The sequence below is a fragment of the Rhinolophus sinicus genome, linkage group LG04, assembly GCF_036562045.2.
Source record: "Rhinolophus sinicus isolate RSC01 linkage group LG04, ASM3656204v1, whole genome shotgun sequence".
Lineage (NCBI taxonomy): Eukaryota > Metazoa > Chordata > Mammalia > Chiroptera > Rhinolophidae > Rhinolophus > Rhinolophus sinicus.
In genome coordinates, this window is record NC_133754.1 from 59582730 (window position 1) to 59595801 (window position 13072).

General features: G+C 32.4%; 1 protein-coding gene across 1 annotated transcript in view; it reads left to right on the top strand.

Annotated features, from left to right (window-relative positions):
* The window catches only part of ADAM2 (ADAM metallopeptidase domain 2), a 94729-nt gene extending 89220 nt beyond the window's left edge, over positions 1–5509 (top strand). The window contains exons 19-21 of the mRNA XM_019742046.2: positions 2189–2348; positions 3593–3656; positions 5402–5509. Of these exons, the coding sequence (XP_019597605.2) occupies positions 2189–2348; positions 3593–3626 (194 nt within the window). The 3' untranslated portion in view covers positions 3627–3656; positions 5402–5509. The remainder of the gene's footprint in view (positions 1–2188; positions 2349–3592; positions 3657–5401) is intronic.
* The last annotated feature ends 7563 nt before the right edge of the window (positions 5510–13072 follow it).

Genomic DNA, 13072 nt, shown 5'->3' on the forward strand with positions numbered 1-13072 from the left:
AATGGAAGATGAATTATAAGTTAAAGTATATAACCAAGAAACCCTAGCCAAAAGTTCTTTGATTTGTGGTTTTATGTTTTCTAAAAGTCACCACCAACAAAAATACAGGTTTAGATAGTATAAATACAGGTTAATTTCACGATTTTTTTTCAAGGAAGAAATATCATTTTTAGAAAACAGTGGTGAGAGGGACTCTTATCATCTCATTGTATGAGGAAAACATAACCCTAATGCCAAACCCAGACAAAGAAGTTAACAACAACAAAAAAATACAGAATAATTTCTTTCATGAACATAGATGTAAACATTCTCCATAAAATATTAACTCATGCTATATAATGGTCTACATTAAAAGGATAATAATCTAGAATATATGTGGTTTATCTTAGGAAAGCAAGACTCTTTTAACATTTGAAAGTAATTTAGTGCAATTCACCAAATCAACAAAATTTTTTTAAAGTGTATGATTTTTCACTTGACCCAAAAAAGTCATTAGACAAAATTCACCACATTTTCATGAATTTTTTAAAAAGCAGTAAACTACTAACATGAAGAAACTTCATCATTTGATAAAAAGCATCAACAAAAACATAGTTAATATATTTTATGATTAAATGCATTGTTTTTCCCAAAATATTGAGAGCAAGAGAATAAAGTATGCTCTTACCATGCCTATTCAACCTTTTACTATAAGTCCTAGCCATTGCAATAATAAAAGAACAGATCAGGAGCTAAAGATTGGAAATAACAAAATGAGACTACAGATGATATGGTGAATTACATAGAAAGTCCTAAAGTATCTACAAAAATACTTCCAGAAATAATGAATATTTTTGAAAGTTTAAAGGAAAAATGTTTAAGTCAGTAGTATTATTATACAATAGTAGCAGGAAGTGGAATTCAACTTAAAATTAGTACCATTTACAATATTATCAATATATAAAATATTACAAATAAGCTTAACAAAAGATGCATAAGACCTTTACACTGAAGCTAAAACAAAATGGAGATAAATATTAAGCATACAAATAAAAGGGAAAATATGCCATACTCACCTATTGGAAGGTTTATCACTGTTAAAATGTAATTTTCACCAAATTATAAAAACCAATCATAAAAGCATGTGTTTTTCAGACATTAACAATTTGAAGAGGTTAAAGGGGATCAGATCAAATATATGGTGATAGAAATAGAACTGAATCTGGGTGGTAAATATGCAATGTGATATATAGATGATGTATTACAGAATTGTACACCTGAAAGCTATGTAACTTTACTAACAATTGTCACCCCAATAAACTTTAAAATAAAATAAAAATAAAGCATACAAAAAAGTGCTTAGAATAGCCAAACAATCCTGAAAAAAAATAAAGAATGACAAAAAAGGACAATTTAATCTATTTGCCTTATATTGAATTTAGTATAGTTTTAGTATATAGTTACACTAATGAAAATAGTGTGGCATTTGTTAATGATAGATATAAAAATAGATCAATGAAATGAAATAGAGAGTCTAGACATTTATCCCTTAATATAAGGTTAATCAATTTTTCAAGAAAAGTACAAAGACAGTTCAATGTGGAAGGAAAGTCAGTTCAAAACATTGTACTGTCTCACAACTAAGCCCCAAAGAATCTCAAAGGCCCCACAAGCCCCAAAGAATCTCAAAGATTTTAACTTATTCAACAATTCATGTGGCATAGATCATAAATCTAAATGTAGAAGCTAAAATTATAAATCTTCTTGAAAGAAACATAGGGAAATTTTTACATGATCTTGGGATCAGCAATAATTTCTTAGATAAGAACATATATCAATGCAATAAAAGTAAAGATAATTTAGACTTTATTACAATTTTTATATGTATAGTATTTCTTACTGAAAATAGAGATCGAGAAAAACTCAACTTTTATACGGATCACACTTTAATTCTTTTCATCCCTATTATACAGTTCTGAAAATTGACTACATGTAATAGAAGTTCTTAATAAAAAGAAAAAGATAGTACTATTATTGTAAGAATTAGAAGAGTCTCTTTGGGCACTTACACTGTCAATTTATCTAATTCATTAAAAATGTTAATTATAAGATACTTCAAATTTTTATTCTACTAGTTATATTGAAAACAGAAGTGTCTTTGCTGTATTTCTGGTAATTGCTTTCAAATCACTGGTGTTTTCTTTCCTAGAAAGGCTCTATATTGAGAATGCTTACCACTCCAAACCTACGAGATGGCCAATTTTCCTACTCATTCCGTTTTCTGTTGTTCTCTGTGTAATGATCGCAATCCTGGTAAAGGTTTATTTCCAAAGGAAAAAAAGGAGAATTGAGGAGTATACAAGCAATGAGTATGTTAATTTCATATTTAAGATTTATTACTTATTAATATTTATTATTTATTACGTATTATAATTTGTTGGCATACATAGTAACATCTTAATAAATAACATCATGATAATGTTACTGGTAACAATGAAGACTTAATTTTTATCTTCATATGGACATTAAATAGTTAATATATCAATGATTAATATAATGAATAATAAATAAAATTTTTTAAAAGGTCAGCAACTTTAATCTTATAACAACTTGGACTCTGTTAGGGTTAAAAATAAGTAGAAATGATTTTTAGTTGATGTTTATCTACCTCCTCTTATTATTTGATCTTTATTAAAATGTATTAAGCATTTTTAATATGTATACATTTCAAAAATTTTTCATGCACTACTTTATTAAAAGGTAGCAAGGAAATCCAAAAGAGTTGTTAGCCTTTTATGCAGTTAAGTAAATTGAGAGACAAGCAGCCAGAGAGAGAAAAAAATTTAAAATAATATATGATAGTAACATTGAAAAAAATCTAGATTATAGCCATGGCTAATCTACAGAAAAAAATAAAACAAATAATTTTTCATTAAAACACCTTAGAAATATCTGAAAATATGGCTCAAAAATAAATATTAAAATTGGTTTCCTTCTCTTCAGGGATGATATAAAAATGTTTCTGTTTTTGAGTTTTATATCTGGGTCCTCCATTTTACTTAAAATGAATTTTATTATAATATTTAAAGATGAGAAGATAATATAAATTAAAATGGAATACATTTAATGGAAATATTATGAAAAGTTTAGATAAAATTGCTAAAATAATATGCAGCATGTATAACAGTTAACTGTATTAACATTCAGTTAATACTTGAACGTATTAAAGGGATTTTCTTAGATTGCATGATGTCATTGTAAAACTGACATCAAATATCTTTGGTGAAAAAGTAGCTAGTAAAATTACTAGAAATAATTAGGGCAGAAGATGAATGGCAAACATGTTTAAGATAGTTAGCTAATAATGTTATGAATATGAAAATGATCTGAGTTCATTTTCAGGTAAACTTACAGTATTGAGCATTTTTCTCATGTTAGTCTTGAATACCAGCTGAGAGATGTTCTCAGTGGTAAGATGTTCTCAAGTAGTAGCTGCTCCCAGATCTCATAAGGGATTCAAAGTTTCAGTACTGACAGATGGTACAGAGTTTTGTAGAATAGTATTTGAAGAAAATATAATTTTAAGTGATTATATTTACTTTTAAATATATAGGCAACTTGAAAGTGAGAGTGAACCCCAAGAGTAGGATGGAAAACAGAGAATCCATGATATCACAGTGAGTATCAAATATTTTTAAGGATAAGAGGGAGAGACAGAGAAATTTTAATGTATTAGATAAATATAAGTAATATAAATATATATTAAATGGTGATATCATATAGATGCATATAATTTAAATTATATTGGAGGATACTTTTCAATAATGCAAGCTATATCATAGACATAGTAAACTATAAATTACATTCAATTTGTCATTTAAAATTTATTGCACTGTTACCTTTTAAATTTTTTCTAATAATGTTTAATTCTTTAGCATTTGCATATTCAAAATGTTGATTAAAAATAAATTAGATGATTTTGACAAAATTGCCAAAATAATTCAATGGGGGAAGGAACAGTCTTTCAACAACTGGTGCTAGAACAAGTGGATATACGAGTACATATGTGAAAAAAATGATGTTGAACCACTTCCTCACACCACATACAAAAATTAATTCAAAATACGATGAGAGACCTAAGTGTAAAACTAAAAGTCTTAGAAGAAAACGTATCAGTAAATCTTTGTAACCTTGAGTTAGACAAAACCTTTTTGATAGCACAAGCAATAAAATGAAAAATTGATAAACCGGACTTCATCAAAATAAAAAAACTTTTATTCTTCAAAGGACATCATCATAAAAGGAAAATACAACCCACAGAATGGGGGAAAATATTTACAAATCTTATATTGGAATCAGAGACTTATATTCAGGATATATAAGGAACTCTTGCAGCTCAACAATAAAAAGACAAATAATCCAATGTTAAACTGGGCAGTGGATCTAAACATTTTACCAAAGAAGATATACAAATGATCAATTTGTACATGAAAAGATATCAACACTATTAGCACAATTTATACATGAAAAGATATCAACACTATTAGCCAACAGAGAAATGCAAATCAAAATCACAACGAGGTACCACTTCACACCCACTAACGTGTGTATATCAAAAAGCCAGATAATGACAAGAGTTGTGAAGGATTTGGAGAAAGTATAATTCTTACACACTTCTGGTGGAAATGTAAAATGGTACAGGCTTTTTGGAAAACACCCTGGAAGTTCCTCAAAGATTAAACATACAGTTACCTATTATCCAACAATTTCACTCCTTAGTTACATAACCAAGATAAATGAAAACTTACATGTATAGAAAAATGGGTACAGAAATGTTCTTTGCAGCACTATTCATTATAGCCAAAACATAAGAACAATGCAAATGACTGTCATCCTGATGAATAAATAAATAAAATGTGGTATGTTCATAAAATGGAATATTATGCAGGCACAAAAAGAAATGAAGTACTAATACATGCTACACATGGATGAACTTTGAAAGCATGCTAAGTGGAAGAATCCAGACTACATATTGCATGATTCCACTTATATGAAATGTCCAGAATAAGCAAATCCACAGAGACAGAAAATATATTGTTGCCAGGTGCCAGAGGGAGGGGGATATGGATATAGGGTTTCTTTCTGGGATGATGAAATATTCTAAAATTAGATAATGATGGTTGCACAACTCTGTGAATATACTAAACCCACTAAAATATACACTTTAAAAGTATGAGTTTTATAGCATGTGAATTATATTTCAATAAAGCTGTTATGAAGACAAGTAAAAACAATAAAATAAATTACATTGTAGAACTCTACTTCATAATGAGGTTACCTTCATGCTATTTGTTGAATTAACCATCATCTTTAACTTGATTGGACATACAGGTGACTTTTTCCCCTTTATTTATTCTTCCAGAGTAATTATCTTCAATGGACAGGAAAAATGGAAAAGAAAAAGAAAAAGAAAGAGTACATGTATTGCCTGATTGCCTGGGATTTAAAACCTGAAAATTACAGTTTCGATCTGACAAGAAAAAAATAGAAGTTTTCATATATAATTTATGTTATATTATTTATATTATATAACATTTATAATATATAATTTCATAGATAACTTATTTGTAAGAAAAGCATGTTTAGGAGTTTTTATATTACATATTTTTTAAGTTATCTCATATTAATTCTGTTAGGCACTAGGAACAATGTTAATCAGCAGACCTGAGATTAGGAAAAGTTATAATAAATAAAATGCCATCATTAAAGGCTACTATTATATTTTAAATTGTAATGGTATATAGTTATGTTATAATCTGATGATCCATAATCAATCAGAAGAAATCATGATAGACTTTAACACTGAAAGTATTAGTAGAGATAAAGAATATATCATAATGCAAAGCATCAATCTAAGAGGAATCTACAATAATACAAATGTATTTGCTAAGGTTCTCCAGAGAAACAGAACCAATAGGTGATGATAGATAAATAGATATAGATAGATAAATAGATAGATAGATAGATAAGTAGATAGATAGATAGATAGATAGATAGATAGATAGATAGATAGATAGATAGATAGATAGATAGATAATAGATAGATAGATAGATAATAGATAGATAGATAGATAGATAGATAGATAGATAGATAGATAGATAGAAATTTATTATAGGAATTGGCTTGCATGGTTATTGAGGCCAAGAAGTCCCATGATCTGCCATCTACAATCTGGAGAACAAGGAGAGCTAGCGGTGTAATTCAATTCAGTATGAGTCTGAAGGTCTGAGAATTGGGAAGTCAGTGGTTTACTTTCTGGTCTGAATCCCAAAACCCAAGAACCAGGAATGCCAATGGATGTCCAAGAGCAGCAAAAGATAAATGCCTCAGCTCAAGCAAAGAGAAAATTCACCCTTCCTCCACTTTTTTTGTTTTGCTCAGGCCCCCAAGGGATTAGATGATGCCCACTTGCATTGGTGAGGATAATCTTCACTCAGTCTAATGATTTAAACACTAATCTCTTCCAGAGACATACTCATAGACACACACAGAAATAATGTTTTATCAGATATCTGGTCATCCCTAAGTTGACACATAAAATTAACCATCACAAATCTACTCCTTGTCAACTTGGCATGCATAGCGATCTCCTTGAACCATACTTAATCTCCAAATAAATGATATAACTCTGCCTAACATGATACAGCTATCCTGCATACACCTGAAAATGCACTAATTCCTTCCCCAGAAGAGGAGATAAGATCCTTGAATGATGTTTACTCTTCTCTATTTATCTCATAACTTAAATACTATGATGTAATATAACAATACTGAAATACTCACATAAAGTCAATATATCTTATGTTGCATAAGGGAATAAGAGAGGAAAGAAAACAAAAATATTTGCATAATATACTCATATGTATATATACAGACAAGTGTATTCATTACAAAATAAGGAGGAAATACTCATAACATTACAGGCTTCCTTTCTATAACTAGTCATTGTAGCTGGTATTTATAAGTACCTTCTACTGCCCATTCTGTATTCCCTTTGACTTCAGCATACACCTGAACTGGTTTGTTGAGCCAAACCTTTACTTCTGAAGTGTCTGGACCATTAGTAGTCCTGTCTTGATTGAGTGGTTCTAGTTGTCTATTGACTTTAATTACAGGGCATGGTAATACTAAGAGACATCCTAAGGGATATCATATATTCCAGAAATACTTGTTGTTACCTCCATTGTTGAGTAGTAGGCCCATTTCCCCTTGATAGTCAAAATTAATCATCTCTGCCAACACCTTAATTGTTCTTTACTGGTTTGTTCAGGGGCATGAAGACCCCAAAGTGGCCAGGTGGCAGTCATAACTTCCAGTTCAAGGAATCATCGTTATGTCTCCTGCTGAAAGCATTTTTTCCTTAGACACTAAGACATCTAGGCCATCAGAGCATTAAGCCATAGAAACAGGAAGCAAAAATTTCACCAGTGACATAACAGTGAGTGGTGCCACTTCTAGTTCCACTGTTCGATTCATGGACCCATGAATCCTGTCTATGGGAGAAATAGCACCATATAGTATACACTGATTTAATGTGTATGAGGTCTGGCAATTAAGTTCGTGAACTTGTTGCAACGATGTTGCTAACCTTTTTTGATATCAGAGAGATTATTCATTATGAATTTGTACGAACTGGACAAACAGTTAACCAAGTTTACTATTTGGAAGTGCTGAAAGGCTGCGTGAAAAAGTTAGACGATCTGAACTTTTCACCAACAATTCATGGCTCTTGCCTCACGACAATGAACCAGCTCACACAGCACTGTCTGTGAGGGAGTTTTTAGCTAGTAAACAAATAACTCATTGGAACACCCTCCCTACTCATCTGATCTGGCCCCCAATGACTTCTTTCTTTACCCAAATTAAAGGAAATATTCAAAGGAAGACATTTGGATGACATTCAGGACATCATGGGTTATACAAAGACAGCTCTGATGGCCATTCCAGAAAAAGAGTTCCAAAATTGCTTTGAAGGGTGGATTAGGCACTGGAGTCAGTGCATAGCTTTCCAAGGGGAGTACTTCGAAGGTGACTGTAGTGATATTCAGCAATGAAGTATGTAGCACTTTTTCTAGGATGAGTTTGTGAACTTAATTGTCCGACCTCATATACCATTTTCTGGAGAACCTTGTTCCAGCCCTGAAAGGTATTGCCACCTAGCTGGTACCATGTCTGAAAGACCATTCCACCATTCTATCAAGCCAGCTGCTTCAGAATGGTGAGGAACTCGTGAAATCCATGAGAATAGGGCCATTGCCACATTTCTTTTGCAGGGCCTTCCTCCAAAAATTTAAAGGCCTGTATTGTGATGCACTTATGGGGCCTGCCAAAGTCTTCACACACCATCCCTATCTGCCACTGATATTTTAAGACAATCTGATCTGTTAGGTCGTATGGCCCAAGTGGAAGAGCAGCTTGCACTGCAGCCTGGGCCTGTTGCAGAGCCTTTTCTTGTTCTGGGCCCCACACAAAACTAGCAGCTTTATGGATCACTTGGTAAATGAGTTGGAGAAACACACCCAAATGAGGAATATGTTCTCTTCAAAATCCAAAGTGGCCCACTAGGCATTGTGTCTCTTTCTTGGTTGTAGGACAGTCCAGATGCAACAATCCATCCTTCACCTAAGAATGGATATCTCAACATGCCCTACACCATTAAACCCAAAAAATTTCACTAGAAATAGAACTAGAAGACTCAGAAATTTTAGTAAGATTTATTTCCCACCTTCTGGCAGCAAATGTCTTACCAGTAAGTCTGGAGTAGTCTCTACTTCTTGCTCTCTTGGTACAATCATCATAATGTCATCAATATAATGGACTAGTATGATATCTTGTAGAAGGGAAACGCAATCAAGATCTATATTATGATATAGGATTGGAGAGTTGATAGACCCCTGAGGCAGGACAGTGAAAGTGTATTACTGGTTTTGCCTGCTGAAAGTAAACTTTCTGATGGGCATTATGGACAGGGATGGAGAAGGCATTTGCCAGATTAATCCGTGCATACCAGGAACCAGAGGATATGTCAAGTTGCTCAAGCAATGAAACCAACATCTGGTATAGCAGATGCAACTGGAGTCCCCACCTGACTAAGTTTAATGTAATCCATGGTTATTCTTCATAATCCATCTATCTTATGCACAGACCAAATAGAAGAGCTAAATGGGTATGTTGTAGGAATCACTACCCCTGCATCATGAAAGTGTGTGATGGTGAAACTAATCTCTGAATCTCTTCCTCTACATCAAATCAAGGGAGGTTGGACATTTACAATTTTCTCATGGTGGGCCATATTTAATTCAACCAAACAAACAGTTAAAAAGACTTTTAACTCCCTGAGCTGTAACATTAAATGCAAAAGCTCAGCTTAGTGAGCCCATATCAATAAATTTGGTCTTATTCAACTTTATGTTCCCTCCACTATTATCTCACCATTAGTATCCATTTATACAGAGGTTCCCCAGATTTCTGCTTGTATAAATTAGGAAACTCAACTAATTCTTCTGAAGGGTAGTTCACCTGTTCATGGGTCACACTTTGTACCTTAAATTTAAGGATCTGCTGGGTCTTGAGTCTAGTTATAGGCCCAGAAGCAAAAAACTGTGGTGAGGGTGGTGGTTCCCGAGGAGAATCAACATTGTCTTGCATGGCAGCTGCCTCAGGGGAGAATATTACCGTTTCAGAGTTAATCACCTCAAATGAAGGTGGAAAGGTTGATACCACTGTGGGTGGGGAGGCCAATTCCACTGTAGATGGAGATATATATATATATATATATATATATATATATATATATATATATATATATATATTTATATTTATATTTATATTTATATTTATGCTTAGGTATAAGACAACTCAACCAATTTCTCATGACTGAAATATTCAGATTATGTTCACAGACTAAAGAAAATTTAGGACAAACATAAAAATATAAAAATCCCCAAATATTTTGCATAAGCAAAATATTGCTAAATAATCCATGAATCAAAAATTAACGGTAAGAAATAATACAGAAATGAGACAAAAGTAATGAATACCAAAGAAAATTACAATATCAAAAATAAGACCAAAGTTATTTCTTTGAGAAGACTAATAAAATTAGCCTTTCAAAATATAGTCAAGGTAAAGAAACATTTTCAAGATGCAAATTATCAATATCAGGAAAGAAAAGGTACATACTTACAGTAACTACAAATAGTAACAAATTTAAATATTTACTTAAAATACAAATATTTTTATCTAAAGCCTTTCCAACTGACCTAAGAAGAATTTAAATATCTGTATAGAACAGTTAATAAAGCAATCATAATCATAATTAAAATAGGTCTCATAAAGAAAATTCTAAGTGTGACTGGCTTCCTCATTGAAATCTAGCAAATACTTAAGATGATATAACATCAATCTTACTCATGCCTACTCCTTTCAGAGGCCAGCAAAAACTGATAAAACCCAGAAAGGATTATTTAGCCTTAAAAAAGAAGGAAAACCTGGTATATGCTACACCACGGACCTTGACGACATTATAATAAGTGAAATAAGTCAGTCACAAAATTACAAATATTGCATGATTCCACTTATATAAGGCATCTAAAGTAATCAAACTCTTACAAACGGAAAGTAGAATGGTGGTCCCCAGGGCCTGGGAGGATAGGAAAAGGGGGGTTTTTGCTCAAAGTGTATAAAGTTTCAGTTTTGCAATACACAGTTATTTGATACCAGTTTCAAAACACCGTGTATAGATGGATTTAGTGACTATGTTTGCTACAAACCTCTATGGGAAACAAACCAATAAAATATTTTTAGTATCTTTCCTTTATCCCATTGTTTGAAAATTTTAAAATATGCATAATTTGTTTCTACATTCTGGCTATCATATAATGGCATCACCATATACTATTACTCAAGGCCAAAATCTGTGTTTCAACAACATAATGTACCTGTACCTTTCTGGTTATAACAAAAATGTAAAAAATACATTATTTGCATTATGGCTAAGCACTCTATAAAATACCTTATTTTAGTATCACAATATACTTGTAAGCTAGCTATGGTTCTATTTTATCCATTTTATAATTAAGGGAACTAAAGATAAATAGAACTTAGGTTTATTTTGATGCATAGCTAAAATAAGTGATGGCAACTTCCTTTAACACATTTCAGCTTTTTCATCATTATGATGCATACTAAGCCATTTTCAGTGCCCAGGTAGCTTTCACTAAACTTTCTAATTTCTGCTTTGATCTGTGTTATTTCCTTCCACATGTTAACTTTGGGCTTAGTGTGTTCTTTCACATCTAGTTCCTGAGGTGTAACGTTAGATTATTTGAGGTCTTATTTCTATGAACTTCCTTTTTAGAACTGCATTTGCTGCATCCATAAGTTTTGGTATGTTGCGTTTCCATTTTCAATTGTCTCAGGATATTTTTAATTTTTATTTTTTATTATTTTTTTATTTACTTATTATTTTTTAAATTAGTTTCAGGTGTACAAAACAACATAATGATTAGACATTTATACCCCTCACAAAGTCATAACACCCCTCCCAGTCTACTCCCCCTCTGACATCATATATAGTTGGTACTATACCATTAACTACATTCCCTATGCTATACCTCACATCCCGTCACACACACACACACACACACACACACACACACGAGGTCAGACAATTAAGTTCTCAAGCTCATCCTAGAAAGTGCTACATACCTCATTGCTGAATATGACACTGTCACATTCAAAGTACTCCACTTGGGAAGCTATGCACTCATGTTAGTACCTAGTCCACCCTACAAAGCAATTTTGGAACTCTTTTTCTGGCCATCAGAGCTGTCATCGTATTATCCTTGATGTCCTGAATGTCATTAAAATGTCCTCTTTTCAATATTTCCTTTATCTTTGGGTAAAGAAAGAAGTCATTGGGGGCCAGATCAGATGAGTAGGGAAGGTGTTCCAACACAGTTATTTGTTTACTGGCTAAAAACTCTCTCACAGACAGCGCCGTATGAGCTGGTGCATTGTCATAATGCAAGAACCATGAATTGTTGGCGAAAAGTTCAGGTCATCTAACATTTTCATGCAGCCTTTTCAGCACTTCCAAATAGTAAACTTGGTTAACTGTTTGTTCAGTTGGTACAAATTCATAATGAATAATCCCTCTGATATCAAAAAAGGTTAGCGACATCATTGCAACAAATTCGCGAACTTAACTGTCGGATAACATAATATATAATTATAGTTGACATTCAATATTATTCTACATCAGCTTCAGGAATACAGTGCAGTGGTCAGGCATCTACACAGTCTATGAAGTGATCCCCTGTACCCATAATAAGTTCTGTACCCATCTGGCACCCTACGTAACGTAAACAACATTATTGATTATACTCCCCACATTGCACTTCACATACCCGTGACTATTTTGTGACTACCAATTTGTACTTTGTAATCCTCTCAGCTTCTCACCTACTCCCAGTACCCCTCCCATCTAGCAACCATCAGTTTGTTCTCTATCTCTGAGTCTGTTTATGTTTTGTTTGCTTGTTTAGTCTGTTCTTTAGATTCCACATATAAGTTAGATCATATAGTATTTATCTTTCTCAGTCTGACTTATTTCAGTTAGCTTAATATTCTCTAGGTATAGGAATTAAACTCACAGACATTGCCCTTAGTAATATTTTTACTGATATATCCCTTTGGGCAAGGGAAGCAAAAGAAAAAACAAACAAATGGGACTATATCAAACTAAAAAGTTTGTTTCATGATATTTTAAAACTTTTCCTTTTGCTTTCTTCTTCAACCCATTTGTTTCTCAAGAGTGTGTTGCTTAATTTCCACCTCTTATTAAAATTTTCCTAGTTTTGCTTCTGTCATTGGTTTCTATTTTCATACTATTGAGGCAGGTTAGTTAGTATGAAATAGGGCAGTTAGAGACTCCTTGGTAGACTGAGCAAAAACAGAACAAAAACAGAACACAGGACAACTGTACCTGGACAAAAATATCATCAATCACACTCTAGGGCAAATGGGTTT